This window comes from Pteronotus mesoamericanus, unplaced genomic scaffold, assembly GCF_021234165.1.
Source record: "Pteronotus mesoamericanus isolate MK-2021 breed Mesoamerican mustached bat unplaced genomic scaffold, CSHL_Meso_final contig_20, whole genome shotgun sequence".
NCBI lineage: Eukaryota > Metazoa > Chordata > Mammalia > Chiroptera > Mormoopidae > Pteronotus > Pteronotus mesoamericanus.
Genome location: NW_026555085.1, coordinates 69971662 through 69997154, shown reverse-complemented (window position 1 = coordinate 69997154; position 25493 = coordinate 69971662). Strand labels below are relative to the sequence as shown.

At 36.4% G+C, this 25493-nt stretch overlaps 1 protein-coding gene across 2 annotated transcripts in view; it reads left to right on the top strand.

The window, feature by feature from the left end:
- Positions 1-13873, top strand: part of GOPC (golgi associated PDZ and coiled-coil motif containing) — a 33547-nt gene extending 19674 nt beyond the window's left edge. For both annotated transcript variants that reach the window (XM_054569872.1, XM_054569871.1), the window contains 5 exons: positions 1069-1234; positions 3879-3974; positions 5196-5360; positions 7507-7687; positions 10710-13873. In XM_054569872.1, the coding sequence (XP_054425847.1) occupies positions 1069-1234; positions 3879-3974; positions 5196-5360; positions 7507-7687; positions 10710-10840 (739 nt within the window). In that variant the 3' untranslated portion in view covers positions 10841-13873. The remainder of the gene's footprint in view (positions 1-1068; positions 1235-3878; positions 3975-5195; positions 5361-7506; positions 7688-10709) is intronic.
- The last annotated feature ends 11620 nt before the right edge of the window (positions 13874-25493 follow it).

Here is a 25493-nt window from a genome sequence, read left to right as displayed (position 1 = left end):
TCTGGTTTATATGCACAGACAGACACCCACACTGAAAATAATTTATTGTGAAATGCGAACACTCTACAGCTACACTTTTCAGCCATTTTCTGCCTTGATATCATAACATCAGGTTCACATGTACAGCACAGTTTCCATAGGGAATTCTATCTGTGGTCACTGAAATCTGATCATTCTTGCCCCTCAGAAATATGTTGGAATAGCAGTGATACCACAATAATAGACAGTTTTGCTTGTATTAAATTTTCACAATGAATTATTCACAAACTTTGGTGGTTTATTATTAGTACTAAATAATTTTCTGCTCATTATCTTAATGTCACATTAGAACTGATGTGGAGCACATGAAAATAATTTACATCACCTTGAAAGTACACATTTTCTAATAACTTAGCACATTTAAAATAATCATTTTATAAAAAGAAGCTGTTGTTAGAAGAAATGTTTTTGGCTAGTTAGTCTCATCTGAAGGCTAGTATTAAATAGCATCTGAATTTACCCTGGCTGGGTGACACAGTTGGTTAGAGAGTCACCCCATACACCAAAAGGTAGTGGGTTCGATTCCCAGTCAGGGCACATATCTAGGTTGTGGGTTTGATCCCTGGTCAGCGTGTGTACAGGAAGCAAACAATCAATGTTTCTCTCTCTCTCCCCCTCCCCTTCTGTCCCCCTTCCTCTCTCTGTAAAATCAATAAACGTGACCTCAGGTGAGGATTAAAAAAACTGTTTGAGTTTGAAGACCTATCTTGATTGGATGCTAGAAATTAAACATATGTTAATTGACATTAGTCTCATAAATTGTTTCTTCGATGAATTTACATTAAGCATATGACAAAAAAAAGTTCTCATTTATGTATTTTTAAACTGGTTTTCCATTGAAGACATTTATTCTTTTCAGAGTTTTCATATCTTTGTAAATCTGAGGGACATTGAGAGTTTCCCGAGTATTTTTATTTTTAGTACAAACTTGTATCTTTGCAAAAGCTAATTATGTTCAACAATTCTGAATTCTCTCTGTAGTGCTCATAAGGAAAAACTAACCGAATTAACTCTTTTCACTATATGAAGGGTACAACAAATACAGTTACTAGGACGAGATATGAAGGGACCTGCTCACGATAAGCTTTGGAACCAGTTGGAAGCTGAAATACATTTGCATCGTCACAAAACTGTCATCAGAGCCTGTAGAGGACGTAATGACCTGAAACGACCAATGCAGGCACCACCGGGCCATGTATGTTCGCTTTGCTACTATTTCCTACTCAACCTCTTACTTCTTTCTTTAATTGGAAGTTCTTTTCATCTTTTTATTCTGTTAGTATATAAAACCTTAATTTAAAAAGTGAAAGCGGGATCAAACTTACTTGAAACGGATACATATTTAAAGTTTTAATAACCCATAGCTCTTTATGGACTTGGTAATGCTCTGAAAGCCCTATTGCTGAAGATAGTGAACTATTGCTGTAAATACATATTGCTAGCTCTTTGGCTTATATTTCAAAATTTTCCCGGATCATGATTAGGCACAAATTTGTTTTAAGCTAAGCAGACAGTGTGTAGTTATATTGCCAAATTGCTAAATTTTGGGGGGGGCGTAATAGGTTAAGGGAATTTTGGGTAACTTGATTCAGTGTTAGTTCTGGCATAGCTCAGTTGGGTGTCATCCCGCAAAGCAAAAGGTTGCTGGTTCAATTCCTGGTCAGGGCACATGCCTGGATTGCAGGTGCGGTCCCCAGTTGGGGCACGTGCTAGAGCCACCTGGTGGATGTTTCTCTGTCACATCGATGTTTCTCTTCCTCTCTTTCTCCCTCCCTCTTCCTCTCTCTAAAAATAAATAAATACAATCATATTTTTAAAAATGTAGGCTTTGAACTAATGTTTACACTTGTTCTTCAACTAAGATGGAATTTGACATCTGTGTCTGTGTCTAATTGTCGACCTTCTTAGCCACTATGTACAGGTGTTTCTTTTTTTTTCTGGGTAAATCTTTATCAAATTTCCTTATAACAGCTGTCTGATGATGCAGACCTTAATATAATAAGAACATGGCAAACTCCTATCCAGTGGGTCACATAGCTTAGCACCAGATAAATCATGGCCTGAGTAAAATTATTTGTTGGCTTTAATAATGCAAAGAGTATTGTAAGAAGAACTGATATGTACATGGGAGTTGATGGGAGAAGAGTGAGGATAGCAATAAACACTTAGAGCATTGTCTTCTCTGGGACGTTGGTGGTCCCCATTAACTTCTAGCAGTGGCCAGATGACAAAAGTTATTTTATGCTAAATAAAGGTTTGAACTTTAACCTGATAGTCATGGGATTTTAAAGTAAGATAATGGATTTAATAAGATTTAACATTTTTTTTTGACAATTTGATACAGTGAAGAGGATATATTGGAAGAGGGTCTAATTGGAGGTAAGGAGATACATCAGAAAGGTACTATACTATTCCAAGGAAAAAGTGATGAGAGCAGGGCAAGTGCATTTGAGGGGAAGGACAGGTTTAATAGAATTAGAGTCAAGAGGACTTGGTGAGTAACTGCTTTTGGTTAAGTAGGTGAGTGAGAAGGAAGACACTTTTTTTAATCTGGTTTTTGATTTGGGCAACTGAGTTGATGACATTCATTTATAAAGCAAATACAGGAAAAGGAAGGTTTGGGGGGAAAGATGAGATCAGTTTTAGACATGTAGTATATGAGGTGCCACTGAATAGGCAAGCCATATCCAGTCGGATAAATGACTAGAGTTCAGGAGAGATGTCTTGAGTTAAAGAAATATTAGGCAGATCATTCATCTGTTTATAATTGAAACTGTGGAACTGATTAAGTCACAAAGGGAAAGTATATTTAAGGTAAAAAGAATAGGAGGGCAAGGATGGAAAGACACTTCTATGGAGTGAGGGAAGGAAATGGAAATGGATTACCAAAGGAAGGAGCCTGAGATGGAGCTGCAGATACAGGCCATCTAGGAAAGTAGTGTAATAGAAACCAAAAGGAAGGGTTTCAAGGAGCGGTTAATGAACAGTTTCGACTTTCTCACATTGCATGGTGACTGAACAGTGTTTGTTGGATGTAGCCATATTGGTTACCGGTTACTGCAGAGAAGATACTTCAGTTGAGCAATTGGGGTCAAAACCCTAATTACTGCAGGTGGAGTAGTGATTGTGGCAGGCAAGCACGCAGAGAGGTGAGGATTAACGCTGTGAAGGTTAAGGAAAGATGGAGGATCCTCCTAGGATGGTAGCTACAGATGATAGTAAGTGATTGAGGGGTTTTGTTTTGTGTTTGTACATGGTCAGTATTTTAAATCTGAAAGATGCTTGGAGTTTTAGTTTATATGCTGAGTAGGAAGGCACCTAGTAGAGAGGGAAAGAGAAAAGGTATCAGAAGGAATTATTAGTGGAGCAAGGTCCTTTATCTAAAAGGTAGACCTCAAAGGAATGAAAAATTAATGAATGATCCAGTTAGTAATTTGTTTTCCAGTTCTACAAGTCAGTTAAAGTGGATATAGATCTTTATAATTTTTTCCAGTGAAGATAAACAATTACCCACTTTTATTTCTTGAAGATATTTGTTCTTCAATTAATTCCTGGCAATAATTTTTTCTGTAATGTCCTGCAATTTAAAAAGAGATTTATCAGTGTTATAGAATTTGACAAAAGGGTGAGAAAATCATCTGTACAGTCTGTTATATGAACAGAACAACTATTTTCACTTTTCCATTTTATCTGTAATTACTTTCTTAATACTATGTATCCATTACAGGAAATTAATAAAGATTTCTTTATTTAATAAAAGCAGATCATATGGCATGGGTTTACTGTATTGTTATGTTATTTACGGAATACTGATTTTTTTCTTTTTTCCCCCCAATAAGGATCAAGACTCTCTAAAGAAAAGCCAAGGTGTTGGGCCGATTAGAAAAGTTCTCCTTCTTAAGGAAGATCATGAAGGCCTTGGCATTTCAATTACAGTAAGAAGTAGTACTTTCAGTCTCTTTTTCTACAGTTACCTAGTATAATAATGCTCCTTCATTGGACATCATTGGGAAACAGTATTTTAGATATATTTTCTAAATAACTAAATTTATTCCTATAGGCACCCTTTTTGTGTAAAGTTTTTTTGTTTTTTTTTGTGGGGGGGGGTGGTTGGTATGTAAATCTTCCAAATAACTATTAAGTACACCTTTAGTAAACAGAGTTAAACATTTTTATTTTGACTCAGGTCATAGTTCTGTACTATATTCTGTGATGCTTTTAAGGGCCTTTGGGGGATATGACCATTTTTTTCTGTGTTAAATGGCTCCAGATTGTATTGCTTTTTTCTCTAGAGTATGTCTTTTTCTTGTTTCATTTCTTTGTTGTCAGATTTGATTGGCTCTTGGGTCTAAATACTCCTTTTTAAATGTGTTGCCTTTACAAAGAGTTTTTTGGGCAGCATTCCTGAGAGCAATCTATGATAAAATACATATATTTGGAGTTCTTTTGTTGTTGTTCAGTGCTTTGTTCCAGATGAATAAATAAGGCAATTTTACACTAATTTTTATTTGGCAATACTTAAGCACTGCATAAGCTCATTTTATTTCTGGTATTGCTTAATGTAAAAATGTGTCTTATCATGACAAGTTTATACAATGAAGAAATCAGATACAGACACAGACATACACACATATAACTATGATACAAGCTGGAAAGTGATATGTACCAAATGCTGCATTTCATTAATTCTACGTGGCATATTTTTTCACTTTTAATACCTCTGAAACTGAGATTTATCTAGTGATCTTACATTTATTTTTGTGGTACATGGAAAAAAGGTTTTTTGGGGTTTTTTTACCATTTATAGTGATTTAGATTTGATAAAATCTAATAGTGCTGTAGACTGCTAGTACATAAAGTATTTTTATTTGTTCTTAAAAGAGTTGAGCGATTATAATTGTTTCGACTCTAAAATACTTTTTAGAAAAGCGCATGTATGTTATCAATCATTTTTACTAAGGGGTAACACTCTGATACTCATAATAATTTATTTATCATTATTAAGCATCAAATAAGATTTCACTTAGCATTTACAGAGACAGTATATATAGGTGTTTATGAAATATATTTTTAAGAAAATTTATTGTTAGAATAGCCTGTGATTATACAAAGAGTAAACTAATTTATTACCTTTGTTTTGTTGTATTTTTTGTCAGGGTGGGAAAGAACATGGTGTTCCAATCCTCATTTCTGAGATCCACCCAGGGCAACCTGCTGATAGATGTGGAGGGCTACACGTTGGAGATGCTATTTTGGCTGTTAACGGAGTTAACTTAAGGGATACAAAGCATAAAGAAGCTGTAACCATTCTTTCCCAGCAGGTGACTTTCCTTTATGAAATTAAAATTAGATCTATCAATTGGTTCTTTTTGAATCTATTGAATATTTTATATTTCCCTAGGAGGTTACTCAAGTAGTAAAGTGTTTCTGTGTAGATACTAGCTTTTGTTGGTTTGTTTGTTTTTGATTTGGGGCTCTTATAGAAGACATTCAGCCAGATTTACAGAAAAAGGAGATTTAACTTGCTCTTTGAGCAAGTCGAGTCTGCTGTGCTGCAGTGTCCCCATGTGAGCGCTGTAAGGATTAGGTATGTTAACACACTATGACGTGCTCAGGACAGGACCTGACATTAGAGAGCAAAGCATCATCAATGACTAAAACATTATGTAAATATAAGGTATTATAGAGAAAAAAATGATGCTAGAAATGTTAGAACTAAAAGGGTCCTTGGAAGTCATTTAGCCAAACCCTCTTATGTAAAACAAGTAAAACTAAGGTTCATGGAGAAATACATGATTTGTTCAAAATTTCAGGCAAATAAGTGATACAGTTGGGATTTACATCCAGGAGTCATATTTATTATTCTGTGTATTTAAGATTTGTTTTTTGTTTAAGATTAGGGTTGAGGCAATTAAGAGAGGCATCGGTAATATATTGAGGTGGTTGTTGTATCATAAGTGCGGTACGCGAATGTAGAATTGAATCTCAGAGTTCAAAGTGAATTTAGAGCTCATTTAGTTCAACGTCACATGATGTATAAACCTCTACAGTATCACTAATTAAATAATTGCATTAAAGGACTTTATAAAGCAGTCTACTCCATTGTGGTACATTTATGATTTTTAGAAAACTCTTTCTCATATTAAGCCTGACACTGTGTCTCAGTGACAGCTACCCACAGACCTAATTCTGTCTTCTAGAACTGTACTGAATGCACTGTACTATCCATCTGTCTCCCCAAAATGGTGTTGGTAAAGCATATTCTGAAAAGGGAGAGCTAAGGATGCAACCCTCGTCTCTTTAAGGTAGCGTTTTCTCAGCCCAGCTTGGCTGTCACTCAGCAGCATGAGAGTGGAGCGAGTGGCGTTTGTGCTGCAGGAGGTACAGATAGACAGTCATAAAGTTTAAGGACACGCTAAGCACGTATTAAAATTCTGAAACGATCTTAAACTTCTGGGAAAAAGGGAGCATCAAAGAGACTAACTTAGTGAGCAGCAGTAAAAAACAGAATGGCATGCTTTCTTTTGAGCAAAGGCAGGCCATAATTTTCAGAGAGTTGCATATCCCAGACTCATGTGTGTGTAAATTGTAGTCTCTAATTAAATGACAATTATAGCTTGGAATTTTTTTAAACATAAAATAATCTGTAACTTTTTACTTGAACATAAAGTTGTTATTAAAGAATAACTGTAGAAATAGTACACATTTAGTCTAGTATGTTAGAAAGAAGAACTTTAGAGTTGTTTTTCTCTTACTCCGTTTTACTTGTTTGTCATATTGGAAGTTACCTGCTTTCTCCAGACTTTCTCAAGTTCGTCATTCATGTAAAAGAGACTGTAATAGTGTTATTTTAAGGATTAAAGGATATAATTTTGCACAATAAATATAGTGATTACTGTTATTACTGAACAGAATACTTGATCAAATACTATGTTTGGTACTCAGTGAAAGTTAAGAAAAGGTTCAAGACCTAGTCAGTAAGAAACAAGAAACCATTGTATAGAGGTTTCTTGAATTAATCAAGGAAAAGTTTGTGTGATGCCTTTAGGTGCAAGATTAGTTGATACCTCACTATTTCAATGGATTTGCTGCATAGCTGTGCATGGCACAAAATGGCAAAATAATTTCAACTGAATATTTGTTCCAGAATTCTTTAAATGGAATAGTTAAGCATCCGTTTTTGAAGTTTATTAGCAAAAATATTGTGATCAGTAGAAAGAACTACTGTAATATTAAAAAATTACTTATAGAGAGGATTCAGGGAGTTGGTCTGGACATAGTGGACTCTAAGTTGTCTTCTACCTTTTGAGATTCTAAATATTGTTATTTGTTGTCTTGAAAGGAAGCTACATCTGAGGTCTGACTATTGTTCCTCATCTCTACCGCCCACCCCAAATAATTTAGAAATCCTTTTATTACATTTTCATTTATAATAACTTGACTTCCTCATTTCACCCCCCTTTTTAGAGAGGAGAGATTGAATTTGAAGTAGTTTATGTGGCTCCTGAAGTGGATTCGGATGACGAAAATGTAGAGTACGAAGATGAGAGTGGACATCGTTACCGTTTGTACCTTGATGAGTTAGAGGGAGCTAGTAACCCTGGTGCTAGTTGCAAAGGTCCAAGTGGGGAAATCAAAGTGTTACAAGGTAAAAATCACTCTATAAGTTATTAGTGTATTTATTATTAACAAAATTTTAAAATATGAAAGCCAAGGCTGTTCTTCAGTAGCACTTTTAATAATGGGAAACTATCATTAACAGAGTGGATAGCTCCCCCTTGCTTATAGTTTTATTGTAACCAGTAACTGTGCCAAAATTTTATTTATAACAAAGTTCTTCTAGATTCATCTTGGATCTTAAGACAAGTACATTACCAGTTACTAAACTGCAAGTGTTCTTAAAAAATAAATACAATTTAAGTTTTCTAACTCTGAAGCAAAGACCAAAATGCCTGTTAGAATAAATGTTTCTTAATGTCATCTGTCTTAATGCAAATTCTTCTCTCAAAATACAATGAATAAGTGATTAGACTGTTGTCTTATCATTGCTGTTAGAATCAAGATATGTGATCTTGAGGATTTTTGGGTAAGTTCCTTTGCTGTCATTTACTCATTTTAAAGAAAAATTCTAGCAGTTTCTTTTACCTAATATAGTGATTCCTAAATTATGATCCATGGAACTCTGGAGGTCCCTGAGGCCTTCTAAGGGGTTAATGGTATCAAAATTTTTCATAACAATTCTAAGACATAATTTATCTTGTTTTGTTGTCACTTTGTATTAATATTTGCACTGATGGTACAAAAGCAATGGGGATAAAACTCCTGGTGCCTTAGTGGAATCAAGGCAGTGGCGCCGCTGTACTAGTAATTACTGTGTTCTCCCTTGCCACCAGTCAGAGGGAAAAAAAAAGAAGAAAATGTTAGTCTCACTCATGAATATCCTTGATGAAATAGTGCTAGAAAACTTCATTTTATTAAATCTTGACCCTTGAGTACATTTTAAAAAATATTCTTTGTGATGAGATGGGGAGTATGCATGAAGTACTTATAATGGTATGCTGAGCTAAGATGCTCGTCTCAAGGAAAAGTACTTAAATGATTAAGTTGCTACTTGAACTATTCATTTTTTTCATGGAAGATAATTTTTACTTGAAAGAATGACTGACAAATTATGGCTGTTCAGACTGTTTGGCAGTCATTGTCTTTAAAATGAACAAAGTGAGTCCATCACTTCAAGAAAGACGACTGACAGTATCTATTACCAGGGATAAAATGTGAGCTTTCAAGAGAAAATTAGAATGTTGTAAAACATGCATCAATCACAATGAGCTTGATAGCTTCCCAACACGTAAAAATGTTTTCTAATAAGATTGGTGGTGATATTAGTGAATGAGTGTGTATGTTTTTTAATATATTGGAAAATGATGTGTCAACTTTTGGAAATGCTACATAACTCAGAGTTCTGATATTTTTAAAATGACCAGTATATGATGTTATAAAATCCTGCATGGGCAAAAAAACCATTCAAAGTAAAGATAGACAAATGAATTTTAATTTAATGGAGTACAAAAAGTTTATTGATCTGCTTTCAAATTCCATGTTGCCAAATTTTGGTATAATACAAAAGGAGAGTATTGATAGTTATGTGGAAAGGTTATTAAACTGCTCTTCTATCTTCCAACTACATATCTGTGTGAGGGTGAACTAATTTTATATAACGTAATAGATTGAGTAGAGCAAGTATGAGAATCCAGCTATCTTCTATAAAGCCAGACATTAAGTATATTTGCAAAATTGTAAAATAATGCTGCTCTGCTGACTAAACTTTTTAAATTTGTTTTATTTATTGATTTTAGAGAGAGGAAAGGAGAAAGAGAAATATCTATTGTTCCTCTTAGTTATGCATTCACTGGTTGATTCTTGTATGTGTCCTGATTGGGGATTTAACAGGCAACCTTGGCATTTTGGGACGATGCTCTAGCCAACTAAGCCACCCAACCAGGGCCCAACTAAATATTTTGAGGAAAATAGTTATATTTTCACTAAACAAATATGTTGTTTATGCTAACTTTTTTGTCATTTTTAACAAAGTAGTAATTTTTTTCAGATTTCTCAGTTTTAGTTGCTAATATAGTAAATGTCAGTAACCCACATAACATTGATTTTGCACATAAACAAAAGCTGTTTTGGAGTACTTGTTAAGAGTATAAAGGCATCCTGAAACCAAAAAGTCTGAGAACTTACAGTGGATTGATGAAGTGTTGCCCTCCTGCTAAACTTGTATATTATGAGTTATCTACACCAACATATCAGTAGTAAATATTGTTGTCCTCAGTCTTCCTGAACCAAACTATTGTGGCAGTATGTCAAAACCTTCCACTATTGGGCTGCTAGCCCAGTGATTTCATTGTCTTTCATTCTTTCTACAATTTTCAGTCAGGATTAGAAGGCTTGTCTCTTCCTTTTCTGGCAGCTGAGGCTAAAAGAGTACTGTCACATATATAATTAGCAGACCACTTAAATTGTGACTCCACTGAAAATGTATGCTCATAGTATATATTGCTATTAACTGCTCAAATTGCAAAAAAATATATCATTGGTCATTGTTTTTAGTAAATGCCCATACTTCATAGCTCACTAAATAGATGACAGTCAACTCTCATTGATTTGAAAGTCTATTATCTATTTTGTAGAGTAGCCAAAATTAATTTTACATTTTATCTGGACATTGCCTTGCCAACAAACTAGAGTTTTAGCAATAAACTAGTATATACTTTAGTGAACTGAAGTTAAATAATCTTAAAGCAAACTGTAAAAGAAAAAATATAATTTATAGTCCAGTATATGCTTGTGTAAGTAAAAGTGACTGAATTTTACAGTTATGCTTATCAATTATAAATTTCATACAAAATTTGGTAGGAAATTTAATACAATTTTTAGATAGGTCCAATAGCTAGTATTTTTTAAAAATCTCTACAGTGTTTGACATCTGCTATAAGAAAGAGTAATTCCTTTTTTCAGAAATTGCTAACTTGGTTAATCTAGGTGGCCCCATTGTTTGCCTCAGATTACTGTTATAAATTACAGTGGGCATTCATTCCTTTGTTTTTGCTCAATAAAATCACAAGACTTTTTTAAACTAGAAAACGGCTTTTTTTCCTTTCTTTTAGGATTTAATAAGAAGGCAGTAACTGACGGACATGAAAATGGAGACCTAGGAACTTCGAGTGAGACTCCGCTGGAAGACAGTGCTTCTAAGTTAGATGATCCGCACAGTCTGTATCATAAAAAATCTTATTAAACTGACTGTATCTCCAGACAAGATTATAAAATGAGACTATTCTGAATTTGGGGCACTAGGGAAGATGGTGATGAAGACTATATAAATCAAGGGAGGCTGTTTGCTACCTAAATGAGAGACGGGCACCTCAGGGCTTCATGTGAACGATTCTAAATGCTGAACCACCGCTTTCTGTGGTATATCATAATTGGCTATTGCATGTAAAGCAATTTTGATTTTCTTTAAAAAAAAAAAACCTGTGAAGTACCAAAGCATGTGTTTTCCAAAGGGGTATTACTAGGCTCTTAAGTACCCAATGAAGCACTACGGTTTTATTTGGTTCCTTTCCCACTTAGAAGGATAGTGCTAACCAGTATTTTATAAGAAATAGCCTTTAAATACAAGAGAATAAATGAATTCATATTATATGTTCCAGAATGTCAAGCGTGGTGTTTCAAAGGACAGAATTTAATGAATAACAGAAATGGAAGCTTAATATTTTTTAACTAAAAGAGAGGTTTTAGTTTTTTTTTAATTTATTTTGCAGCCTGGTATCTAAATCAGTTCTTAAGGATCATTCATTGTGATAAATTTGCTGTTCAGCTTTATGCAATGCAGTACGAAATAGTTTTCTTCAAGCAATCCTTGATCAATCAGTGCAGCACTAGCAGTAGTTCCTGTGAAGTTACTGTACATTGTACTTTCCTTGTGTTTAAATGAAATACAGATGAGTGTAAAATATCTGCCCTCAATTATGTTGATCCTCTGTGCATGATATTGGAGCATTACGTTGTTACTAATTAGTCTCAACTGCTTTTTTCTGGAATCTACAAAAGACAGTTTATGCATTTTGAGTTGTGTCTTGTGATTGTCCTGACACTTAAAGATACTTTTTTTTTTCTGGCATTAAAAAAAGCTCCAATTTATTACTGTGCCATTGAAATACATTGCATTCAAACAGCGGTTTTTTCTCAAAGTAACTGATTTGCCAATCATTTAAAAAGCTAAAGCACTGGTGGGAAAGATAAGGTGAAGAGAGATGTTCTGAGACAGTAATTGTTCCGGTTGACTTTTCCTGTCAGTGTGTGTATGACTGAAGTGCTTTTCAGCTGCAAACTAAGATTTTTCTAGTTCGGTGATCCCAAGTACTTATCTGCTTTTTTATTTACTGTTCTGAAGGCCACTGTACCTTGTTGGAGATAGTGAAGATATGACATTTAAAGAGGTGATGCCTTTGCTGGTATCACTGTTTCAAAGGATGTACATTTAATGGATGTTCTGTGAGGGGAAAGCTGACAAGGATTTAGAGTAGTACCAGTTCTTTGTTTCTAATACTCAGATGTCATGTGATGATAATAATACACATTTTCTTGTCTGTCCTAGATGCACTATATATTTGTTCATAGGCAAATCTGTAAAATGTATATACTTTATTTGGTGGTTTTGCTATTTATAAATTTTATGTTTTAACTATTGCTCATTTATGGTTTGTTTTGGATGGTTTTAAGCATCTGTATATCTCCATGTTAATTTGTAATAGAAATGCACTTCATAGTATATATTGTTACTGATATTAAAATACCTTGTAGGATAAAGTTGCCCCTAAGCAAAAGCTAGTATTTAATTGTACAACTGAATAAGCAAGCTACATGCTCTTGTTTGCTTCTGACATGCTAGGCTAGACCTCTTAATAGAAAACAAATGTTTTTTCCTCTTCCAAACACATGCCCCCATGCATGACATGAGATCTACAAACAGGATTTTAGCCAGTGTATTCATTTAGTCAAAAAAAAATTACCTTGTAACATGTCTGGAAATGTTTTTGTTGTGACTTGAAACATGTTATTTTTTTTTTTAAACAGCTGAATGGGACAACCATGGCATTTTTTTTCCAGAGCATATCTATGACTGAATTCTTAGGAAATATTACCTAAAAACCTTTTGATTTTCAAGAACTGTCAATAAGTCCATGAAGAATGTTTTTACAGCCTTCAATTGGCATATTTATGAGGATGCTGTGTAATATAAAGAATTGTGTGAGATGTTTATGACATAACTCCTTTCAAGGGCTGATGAGCAGAATGAAAAATTTTCCAGGTAGTTTAAAATTTGAAATTGCACGGGTCAGTTCCCTTTAGATTCTTGTTTCACCTTGGTTTGTGAGCCTCCTTGAGAGGACTGTTGCTCAGATGTCACTGTGAGCTTCCTGGCAGGTATTTTGTAACTACCTGTTTAAAAGTTCACTTTAGATATATATGGTCTTTGGGGGATGAACTAAGAATTGTAGACTTTTTTTCCCCAAAGGACCGAATGAGAAGCATTTGGTTTTTTTCACCTGTATAGGAAAGGAACTCATAACACTCAAGTTTCAAGGGCAAAGTCAAACATGTAAGGAGAGAGCTGTTGCAAAGTTATTATAGTTAAAAAGGAAAAACAAATGCACACAGAGAATAGCTGAGAAAACATTTTCAGTAGTGTGTGAGAGCCATGTGTATGTGTGTATACAGTTACATTTTTAACTGCTAAAATCTCTTTTACGCTCTCTGTTGTAAATAATGGAAAAACAACATTTAGATTATTAGACTTGTTACAATAGATTTAAGAAAGGTGAAAATTTGTGAGTCTTGGTAATTATAACTGGAGAGTTGTCAAAAGTTAGCACAGTTTGTTTTGGTGCTGGTTTTATTCCCTCCAACAGTGACCTTATTTTGTTTTTAAACATAATATATTTTAAGCAAAAACATTTACGTTTTGTTTTTAAACAATTGCTTAACAATAATTATGTTTAAGCAATTTTGTTTAAAAACAAAATATTCATGCCTAAGTTGCACATTAGTTGACATTCCTATTGTAATTATAATTGATATTCTGTTCCACCTATCTGGTTTCCCACCTATGGTTGGCCTCAAATCAATAAGATTTATGACACATATATCTAGTTAAGTTGAGTTTAATATTTTTTTATTAGCCTGTAAATAAACATGGTGTCTTCTACATTAAAAATGGCATTGATCTCATTTTTAAGAAAATAAATTTTGTTTCTTTCACATTAAATATTTTGGTTTATTATTTATTTCTAGTAGCCTCTGTTATTTGTACCGACAAGTCATAAATACATCCAAAGGCTGACCCTAGTTACTGTGGTAGAGCAGTTTTTTTTGTTTTTTGGGTTTTTTTGGTAGGAATTAACTCTTTGGTCTTAGAACTGTTTAACCTGAGTTAGTTAAAAACATGCTTCCTAGGAGGAGCTGCCAGAGCAACTGTGGGACCAGCTTCTGTTGAAACTTAGCAGATGGCAAAACCCTAGCCTCCTTGGGTTGGTTTTGTTTTGCAGATATTAATAGCCAGTATTATCTATGATAATAACATTGATACAAATTAGAAAACCAGTCCTATTAGATGGTATGTGAGAAGATCTTCCATTTTATCATCTAAGCCAGCGATTTTCAGCCCATGTGCTGTGGCCCACTGATGTGCTGCAAGAACTTTTAAAACATGCAAACCCTGACCATTTAGTCAGGGGCCCTGACCTCTTTTCCCTTAGATTTTCAAGTAAGAAATGACAACAGAGCCTGCACAACAGTAGTCATCCCCATGTGGATGAGTCAAAATTATACCTATTTTTTTTGTTAGATTGGCAAAAATATATTTTTTGTTGTGCCACAGAATTACAGTAATTAGTTTATGTATGCCGTGAAATGAAAAAGGTTGAAAATCTCTGAGCTGAGCATATATAATTTAGAAGTTCCCAAGTTATGTGTAAAGTATATTTTAGAAACATCTGTAAATGCTGAGTTTTTGGCCTCAGAAGTTTTCCATACGGTTATTTACAGCCTACATAAGAACTAGGTACAAAATGTACAGGAATGCCTTGTCTTTTTGCTAAAAATATTTGAGGTGATCAGGAAGAGAACGTTACAAATGATATTTTGCTCTAAGTACTAATGTAAGTCATATTTCAGAAAATGACTTGTTATGAACATTTACAAATACTTATTTTTTTGTAATGGACTACCTTGACTTAGTCCTAATGTAACAATGCTGTCTGTGTATCAGTTTAAGCTCCCAGTTGAACAAGTAATTTGGAAAAGTCTCTTCCCCAGAACAATATCACATAGGAAATTGTTAAGTTTACAAAATGTAAAAGATTATATTTATATTGTTAATCAGTGTTCTATTTTAGGTGGTTTTATAACTTTGTTTTTTAAACTAAAAGGTATTGCAAATGACTATGTTGTTGGTGCTAAATATTTGTTTGATAAACAGTTTTTTTTAGGTGTATTTTGAAAGCTGTAATCACTGTTGTGGCAGCCTGAGAATGCAGATGTCCGACCTCCACCAGGCAGGAGCGAACTGGACCAACGGCCCACCTCGCTGCTGCGCTCTGAAATACATCGCTGCATTTACACGGGGGCTCCACTTCTCACACGCTGCTGCCAGCCAAGGACTGATCTTGAGAGGGATCTTAGGACATCTTGGCTTTGGCTTGAGGATTCCCGGATTGTCTTGCTAGACTCCCTTAGGATTACATTATACCCTGAGTTGCTTTCATCCAACCTTCATTTATCCTTCCACTCATTTTGGGTTCTGCCTGCATCACATAGCCTCCTACCAAACCCACCCAACTCCCTCCTGATTTTTTCTCACCAGTGTTGCCCCTGTGTAATCCGTTACAGAGCTGATTGCTCCTCAGTCTTGGTGTTTGCTTCCCAGAGGACCCAGACTAACACAAGTGGATCAGGAGTGAGGTCTGCGGAAACAGGTTCACAAGATTAGGAGCTGGTTCATCTTCTACCCAAAGGGTAAAGAGGATGACATCCTGGTCTGTAAGTGGAATATATGTAGTCCTTGATACAAGGTCATGGCTCAGTTACTAAATATTGCACAGGTGGTGTGCAGAAAAGAGTTAACATAGCAAGCTGGAACTTACTATCCTTGTAAAGACCTGTTGGCAACATTGCCTTTGGCTAATGTCCAGCAATGAGGATTTCAGGAGCATTTTCCTCCATTGATAAGGGTGGCTTACTATGCCTGAAATATTTGTACAAATAATAGGGTTTATGTTGAACACCTGTTTTCCTTCTGGGAATCTAAAATTTTGGTACGCGCTAGGCATAGCACACCCATGTGACTGAGCCCAATAAAAACCCTGGCCTCCTACATTCAGGCTTGGGCAAGCTTCCCTGGAGGAATTAAGCTCATCCTGTGTGACTCCATTGGGGCAAGACTGGAGCTTGTGCCTGCTTTCCTGCTTTGTTCTTGTGCCTTTTTCCTTGGCTGATTTTGTTTGATATTCTTTCTCTAATAAATCATAGTTGTGAGTACACTTCGGTGCTTAGTCCTGTGGGTTTTTCTAGCAATTCACTCAACCTGGAGATGGTCTTGTTCACCCCATACGATTGTTAACTTGGGCAAATGTCCCCATGGAGAGGAATTCTTCAGAAGTTCAATGACAAGCATTTGAAAAACATGGGAGAACAATGCCTACAAGAAAAGCTGAGTTGGTTGGTGACTGCTGGGTTGTGTTGACCTACAGTAGGATAATGGGAGACTGAGGTCTGTTAGGAAGCAGTTAGTGCAGGAGCATGAGAGCTAGAGGAGCTCAGGGGAGCATACGGGGAGGCCTGGGCTGAAATAGCCAAGATTCAGGCTGGCCATCTAATTGTTAACAGTCACAGAACGTCAGAGACTTGCATGTTCAGCCAAGTTGTATTTTGTGAAAGTCAAGGCCCCGCTGGAAAAAACCTAGAACTTGAAACCTGCCATGGGACGACCGGGCGGATGCCCCGAGGATGCTGACTCTGCAGTCCCTACTGCTTATGGTTTTGCAGAAGTAGCCCATCCCTTCCCTAGAGTCACCTCTGTGATGCCCCAAGGTGCTGCAGAGGCGGCAACACCACCCCCACGCCCCCTCTGACAATAACTGCCCTATCTGCTTACTCTTGCCTACAAGGTTGATAAAGATGGTTGAATTCTAGCAAAGTCTGGCTGTGGATGTGGTGGGTGTGGTAAGGGGGAAGACTAGACACCAAAAATGTAAGAATTAGCTACTGTGTACTGGCTGGATCGGGTTAAATTCTCCAGGTGAAAGAATTCAACTAGGAAGAACTTACCCAGTAACAAGTTGTTTATAACGAACACACCTAAAACATAAAGACACAGATTTTAAAAGTGAAAGGGTAAAGGATATACACTGGGCGTCTGTTCGCCAAAGGCCAGCTGAGATACGGAGAAAATAGACAATAGAAAACAAGCTTGAAGAAAAAAAGTATTATGAGGGATAGAGAAAGCTACTTAAATTCTTGAAGAATCAACTCACTACAAAAGTTAAAATAATTCTAATATTGTATATACCAATTTAAAATTATATATTTATATTTATATGCAAAGTTAATGAAACCATCACAAAACTTTAAAAGAAATGAGGAGATTTGAACAGTAAAAGTAACAAGATTGTTTTAAAGTTCAAGTTAAGAGAATATTTGCTTGTAAAAGGAAGATGTGGCTTATAAATAGGAAGATAAATGAACTATAAGAAGGAAAATTAGATACACAAAAGGTAAAATGGACTAAAACTTGGATTCTATGGCTCCAGAAATGTAAAATTTGCAATTTGGTAAAGTAACAGCAGGGGGCAGCAGATTCCAAATGTGATAATTTTGCTTGTTAAGAGCTGGAAGGCTTTATGAAGATTATTAAATAATATGCTCCTTACAATGAGGATGAATAAACAGGGTCACACAGGTAGTAAATCTCAGAGCCAAGACTGAAATTCCACTCTTGATTTTATTTTAATAGCCTTTCAAAGAGGGAAAGGAGAAACATAGATGAAATTGTCAGCTGTCCAGTTTTTTTCTCCTTAATAAATGTTGTATTTCTTTTTCTTAAATGGTGCAAGGAACCTAGGATTAATTCAGTTTTTGTTTTTAAAAATGATGGTTGAGCTGGATTTAAACATCACTAGAAATAGTTTTTCTGTGGTTGAGTGAATGTTGAAATGCCAGAACAGAACTGAAGTTACCCAGTCAAGTCATAGGCCCCGGAAACTACAGCATTCCAGCCCTCCCCTCCCCCAACAGGTGACCTCTTCATGTGTACATACAGTCCCCATAACCTTTAGGAAGCAAGGCTGCCGCGAGGATATTTGTGACATCAGAGGAAGGTGTCCTTCTTGCCAGGTGCCCCGCGAGGGTTATCCTTGCCATTGCTAGGGCATTTTCACCTCTACCTGGAGCTGTAACAAATGGATTGACAGCTTCTGAAAGCTGGAAAATAGAACTAAAAAAAAGTTAAAAGCTGATTTTTTCTGGGGTAAAAGACAAAATAGACAAAGTACTGACTAATTATGAAAAACAGACTGAAGGCATGTAAAAAATAAGAGAGAAGGGAGAACTAGCCATAAAAGAGGAAACTAAAAGGACAATAGACTTTTGTTCAATTCTATATAAATAAATGCAAAACTTTTCTAGGAAAATGTCATTTATCAAAACTGAAACTTAAAAATTTAAACAACTTTTCACAGGAAATATTGTCAGAGTGCTGGTCCCTCACACAAATTACCACAATGTATGATTGCATGGACCAGTACAACCAAACCTTAAAGACGTCAATAATTCCAATGCCTACCACAAAAAAGTCTAACAGGAGAAAACTTCTAAATCTTTTTGTCAAGCTAATAAAAAAATAAAACCTGAAAGATTGACACAAAGAGAAAATGAAAGGCCTATCGCAAATGAATGTTAATGTAATCATCCTAAATCAAATGTTATCTATGTGAATTCAGGAGTACTTTAATGGACTCATACATCATAACCAAATGTTTAATATTGGGACATCTAATGTTGTAATTAATCATCTGACTGGGTAGAGAGAGGGTTCCTAGAGAATTATTTTTTCTAATTCCATAGAAGGTAAAAAGGCATTGGTTTAAATTCTACACCTGCTCCTGAGGAAAAACAAGGGACTAAGTAGATGGTTTTTTAACATAACAACATATACTCTCATATAATCTTTGTCCCAAAGGCAGCAACATTCTTAGTAGAGATACAATAGATGCATTTAACTATGGCACTGGAGGTATTGCTAATGGAATTAAATGTACATATAAATATGTATAGTAAAGGAGATAACGCCAAGCGCTATTTCTGAACCTTATAATCACATTCCCCCCAATCTAAGAGAATGAACTAAAAACTACTAGAAACAAGAAGGAAATTTAGTAAAGGAGCAACATACACAAGCGGGAAGAAAAATTTTTAATTAATGTTTTTAAATTTAAACAATATATAAAATAGCCATTGCCAACATGGTGATTACCAGGCACTGTTCTAAGGGCTTGTACATGTAGTAACACTTGTAATCTTCACCACAGCCTGATGAGGTATATATATTGGGTTGGCCAAAAAGTTTGTTTGGTTTTTTCCATGCAATGGCTCCAGCAGTGCTTAGTTGTCTTTAATTTCATTCGAAACAATTTTGTTAAGAGAGTATTGTGACAACTGTCATATTAGCTTGCATTAAAAAAAAAACAAACTTGGTGAATTTTTGTGTAGCCTTTTTGATATTGATGGTGGAAGAAGATACACAACATTTTCAGCATATTATGTGTTTTTATTTCAAGAAAGGTAAAAATGCAACTGAAACACAAGAAAAGATGTGCAGTGAATGGAGAAGGTGCTGTGACTGATCGAATGTGTTACAAGTGGTTTGCAGAGTTTAATGCTGGAGATTTCTCTCTGGATGGAGCTCCATGGTCGGGTAGACCAGTTGAAGTTGATAGCAATCAAGACATTAATTGAGAAAAATCAAGATTATACTGTGTGGAAGATAGCCGACATACTCAAAATGTCCAAATCAAAAAAGTTATTGGTAAAAATGAAAACTGTCTTTTATTCTATGGAAAAGATCATATGGACTTTTTGGCCAAACCAATATATCCTGTTATCTCCATTTGGAAATAAGCAAGTGGAATCATTTCTTGTTCACAGGTAGAGCAGAATTTGACTCCAGGCAGTCTAGTCCCAGAATGTGTGCTGCTTCCCCCGCCCTTGCATGAGGACCATTCTGGTTCCAGATATATAAAGGTGAGGGTTGGGGGGTGGGGAGTGGTACCATTTACAAAAGTAACAACCACCAAAAAAATGCCTAACCATAAATGAAAACATGTGTAGTACTCAAATGAAAATGACTTAAAATGTCCTAAAAAAATGCACAAGAAGGCTTGAGAAAATGGAAAGGGGTACTATGTTTTATGTGCATGTATAACTAATAAAAAAAAACACTGGAAAAAAATGAATGGGAGATAAGGCATATGAAAATTACAAGCTCAGATCACTCTCAGGGAAAAGAGGACAGATAATTAGAAGTTCTTGGGAAATTAAGGGAGAATTCTTTACACTTGGGCAAGAGTTGAACAAGTTTATAGGCCAAGAAGAATATATCAGTTGAGAGAAAAAAGTTGAAGATAAGGGAAAAGAGGATAATTGGAGCAAAATCTGAAATGAGAAGGCTATAGGAACTAGATCATGGTGAAGTTTTCAAACACCTTTTCCATTGACACAGGAAGAGAGGAGGAAAGAATTGGAGTGGACACAGCTTTTCATGGAAAGAGGAATGTACAGGTGCTTGTAAGACCTGATTTTAATGACTTTACCAGTTGAAGGAGGTGGCTGTCTCAGTAGAGGGAAACTGGAGAGTGGCATTGTTTTGGGGTAGTTACTGAAGGGATGGGGAAAGCAGCAAATCAAACATAAGTGAAAGGAGAGAGAATCAAGATGGCAGAGGAGTGAGTGGAAGTCACACTGATCTCTTCCCAGGACCAACCTGAAATTACAACTAAATTGTGGAGAAATCACCTGGAACAAACAATTGAACAATAGCAAGAAAGGAGCCTTGTAACCTTGGAGACAGAAGAATCAGCTTTAGTGCAATCTAACTGGTAAGGAGTGTGGTAGAGACTCGAGAAGGTGGACGGGGTGCCCACAGGCGTCAGCACCAGAAGGATATCGAAACAGCCAGTTAGATCCCCCTGAGAAGAGCGGGGTCTAATCCAAAAGGGGATTTCTAGCCTATAGCACCAGAGCCCAAAAAATACACATTAAACAGCCAGCTGGGAAAAGCAGCAGGGTTGCTCTCTGCCAGAGACAGGCAGCTGGAGATGCAAAGAACTGTTTAAAGGGCCAATGCATAAATTTGTATTTGCAGCCACTTACACTGGTCTCCGGCAAAGGCAGGGGCAGAGTGGGCTAGAGACACCTGAGGAGAGACTGGGAGACGAGGCTTGGGGGAGAGAACTGAGAGAGTAACCAGCGGAATCTCAGAACTGACTCATCCCCCATGCAGCAGCAGCCATCTTGCTGAGGCAGAGACCACTCCCCCTGAGAGGTACCAGTGTCAGAGGACCCAATAGCCCCACCCCCAGGTGGGATTCCACCCCGCCCTGTGCTGTCTAAGCCTCCTGCTGAGTACAGAGTGGCAACCACAGATAGTAGATCCTTGGCTAATGGGGGCGCAGAGAGGTCTGGAGACACTTGAGGATAGACTGGGGACAGAGGCTTTGGGGAGAGAACGGAGAGAGTAACCAGGGGGATCCTGCTGACTCCTCCCCCATATGCAGCAGTGTGAGAGGACCCAATAACCCTGCCCCCAGGAGGGACTCCTTCCTACCCTAAGCTGTCTAAGGCAGCCTGCTGAGTGCAGAGTGACTAGATTAACAGCTGAAGGAGACAGCCACAGACAGTAAATTCCTGGAAGTCTCGAACAGACTGCCTAAGGTCAGACAGGGATGACATCTGACATCATCAGAGGCAAATCCAGAAAGTAAAAACAGCAGTCTCTTACCATAGAAGTTCACACCACAAAGTCAGGATATCAAGACAGATCAATTTAAAAAGCAGAAGCAAAAAAGAAGAGTCTCACAAATAATGGGAAGACAAAGAAATACCCCCCTCACCCCGCACTCAAAGGGAAAGGAGGAATCCCCAGAAAGAGAACTAAATGAAACAGAGGCAAGTAAACTATCAGATATTGAGTTCCAATCAACAGTTCTAAGGAAGCTCAATGAGCTCAGTGAGCTCAGAGAGAATTACAAAAAACGACAGGGAAACTACGAGAAACTTACTGCAAACTATATCAACATGAAATATGACATAGAAACTATCAATAAGAGACAAGAGGAAATGACGAATACAATTTCTGAATTGAAGAACACAGTAGAAGGAATCAAAAGCAGGCTAGATGAAGCCAAGGATCAAATTGGCGAGATGGAGGACAAGATAGAAAAAGCTCCCAGAAAGAGCAAGAAAATGAAAAAAGACTCAAAAAGAATGAAGAGGCATTGAGGAAAATGCAGGACAACCTGAAACGTAATAATATCCATATAATGGGGATACCAGAAGGAGAAGAGGATGAGGAAGGGATAGAGAACTTGTTTGAAAAAGTCATGATGGAAAACTTCCGTAATTGGAGGAGAGAAAAAGTCACACAAGTCCAGGAAGCAGAGAGGGTTCCATTCAAGAGGAACCCAATGAGGCCCATTCCAAGACACATCACCATTAAAATGGCAAACATCAAAGACAGAGAATCCTAAAGGAAGCAAGGGACAACGAAGTAGTAACATATAAGGGAACCCCAATACGGCTAGCAGCTGACTTCTCAACAGAAACACTCCAAGCCAGAAGGGAATGGCAAGAAATATTCCAAATCATGAAAAGCAAAGGCCTGCAACCAAGACTGCTCTACCCAGCAAGGCTCTCAATTAAAATGGAAGGCAAAATAAGGAGTTTCCCAGGCAAAAGAAGGCTAAAAGACTACACCTCCACGAAACCAGCACTGTAAAATATGCTAAAGAGACTGCTTTAAGATGAAGAAAGAGTCTATGAATACCCAGTTCCTTTCACAGTTGCCAATACTTGATATTACCAATATTTTTTAATACTTATTAATCTGATTGTGACAATGATGTGTTATTTTAATTGTTCCTGTATTATTTGTTGAAACTAAACCCGTTTTTGTCTATTTCTTGCCTATTTCTATTATTTTTTAAAGGCTTTAAATGACTTTTTGGTATTCTTTATCCATTTTTTGATTAAATGTGTGTAGAATTTTTTCCCTAAAAATAAAATACAAATCATTAACCGTTTTTTAGATGTGTTGCAAATACTTCCCTATTCTACTACTTGTCCTTTAACCGTTTTTATATTTATACATATTACTGTACAGCCTTAAATATTTAATATAGTCATATTGTCAATATTTTATATTACAGCTTCTGGGTTTGAATATTTTACTTCAGGGTAAGAAAAATATTATTTTGTATTTTCTCCTAAAACTCCTTAGATTCTACATATTGATTTTCAACTCACCTGAATATTGCTTGTATAATGTGTGAAATAGGGCTCTATATTTGTTTTTTTTCAATAGTGGTCCATGCACCTTATTTGTTGAATAAGCCTTATTTCACCCATTGATTTGAAATATTAACTTAATCATATATTACATTGTTAGACAGATATATATGTTTGTCTCTAGAATGCTCACTATATTTTTTTGATCCACTTGATTATTTCTGTGTTGATGTGATGTTGGTTTAATTGCTGAGACTTTATAATGGTTTTAAATTTTTTAATATTTTATAATTAACTCTAACATTTAAAAAAAAGTAAAATCAATCTGCATTTAAGAAAGAGAGAGAGAAAGAGAGAGAGATGGGACTCCTACCTTTTGTGACAACATGGATAGAATTGGAGAATATTAAGCTAAGTGAAATAAGCCAGTTGATGAAAAACAAATACCATATGATCTCACCTACAAGTGGACTCTATTCAACAAATTAACACACAAAAAAAACCCACAGGCATGGAAACATGGAGCAGACTGAAAGTGACCAGAGGGGAAGGGGAAAGAGGACAATGGTGGAAAGAAGGAGAAGGGGCTAGACAAAGAACATGTATGAATGACCCATGGACATGGACAACAGAGTGGGAATTGACGGTGGGAGCCGGGGGTGGGGGTGAGATGGGCGGAGGGGGTAAGGGGGAAAAACTGAGACAACGGTAATAGAATAAACATGATTTATAAATTTTTTAAAAATTAATTAAAAAAAGACACTTAAAGCCAAACAAAAACAAAAACAAAAACAAAAAGAAAACCATAAGTTAAAAGACTGAGGATTAATGGGCCCACAGTAAATTGGAAACTAGGAGTTCGTAAGAGCGCAGGTGTGAATAGTTAAAATATTCTCCTGCTTTCATGATGGGGATATGGAGGTGGTATCCTAAAGGAGACTAAAATGTTGGGTTGGCCAAAAAGTCTGTTTAGTTTTTCCCGTTAACAAATGACACATTTTTCATTTTCACTAATTACTTTATTGATTTGGATATTTTGAGTATGTCGACTACCTCCTGCTATGGGCATCTTGTGGGTAAGGTCAGGGGTGCTGCTAAACATCTTCCAATGCATAAGAGAGCCCCACAGCAAAAATTGTTTGGCCAAAATGTCAATAGTACCAAGAAACTTCACAAATCACTTTTGACACCTTTGATCAGTAACTGCACCTTCTCCATACACTGCACAATTTTTTTTTTGCATTTCAGTCGCTTTTTTACCTTTCTTGAAATAATAAAGCATAATATGCTGAAGATGTTGTTTATTTTCTTCCATATTCAATATTAAAATGGTAACACACAAAAAAATCACCGATTATAATAAGTTTCTTTTCAAATGCATGCTGAACATGACAGCTGTCACAATACAATCTAACAAAAATTGTTTCAAATGAAGTTAAAGACAACTAAGCACTACTAGAACCATCATATGGGGGGGTGGAAAACTAAGTGAGGTTTTTGGCTAACACAATAGTTGGGATCTCAATGTTTGGGATTTCTGGGGGTTCCTAGAAAGACAATGGAGTGAAAATATTGGGACAAAACAGTTCGAGTGATAGTTGGGGAAGGAAATACAACTTCAAAAGTTTAACAACCAAAGGAAAATGATGGGGACAAGACATTAAATATTTTAACGAAATTGATAAGTAAGTAGGATGAAAAGCTTAATAATTAGGTAAGAGAAGAATAGTAGTGTTGAGCAGAGACAGGATTGCTAAGGCGCTGGAGCCACACTTGCTGATAACAGGAATGTGGAGGTGGTGTTAATGGAATGGAGGCTACTAGAAGTCAAAAAACCATAAAAGTGATCACTCTGAACACTGAATTCTCCACTATGAATTCAGAGGATGAATGCAGGTGACCTGAAGTTGGTTGACAGCCCTCCATGAGTGGCGACCGCAGCTTGGAAGGTATTTGTTGCCATAGCGAGGAGAAAGGGTGGTAGAGCTGGGCGGCATGAACATCACAGAGGGCTCTGAATGGGGGTGCCAGTGAGGGTGAATGGGCGTCAGGGTGTGGGTATCTGGAAGAAGGTGGGCATTGCCTCCTGGCTACAGTGAGTGCGATGGTTGAAGAGAAGGGGCAAGCTCTTCTTGAAAAAACTCTGAGACATGGTGTTGGACGTTTCAGACTGGACAGAAGGGAAAGGAGTTAATACGTATCAATCACCTACTGTGTTCAGAGCACTGATATGAATGCGTCTTCACAATAGCTCTCTTATAACCAATTTCCACTTTAGGGATTAGGAAGTGGGTTTAGAAAAACTGAGGCTTATTAAACATTTTAAGAGT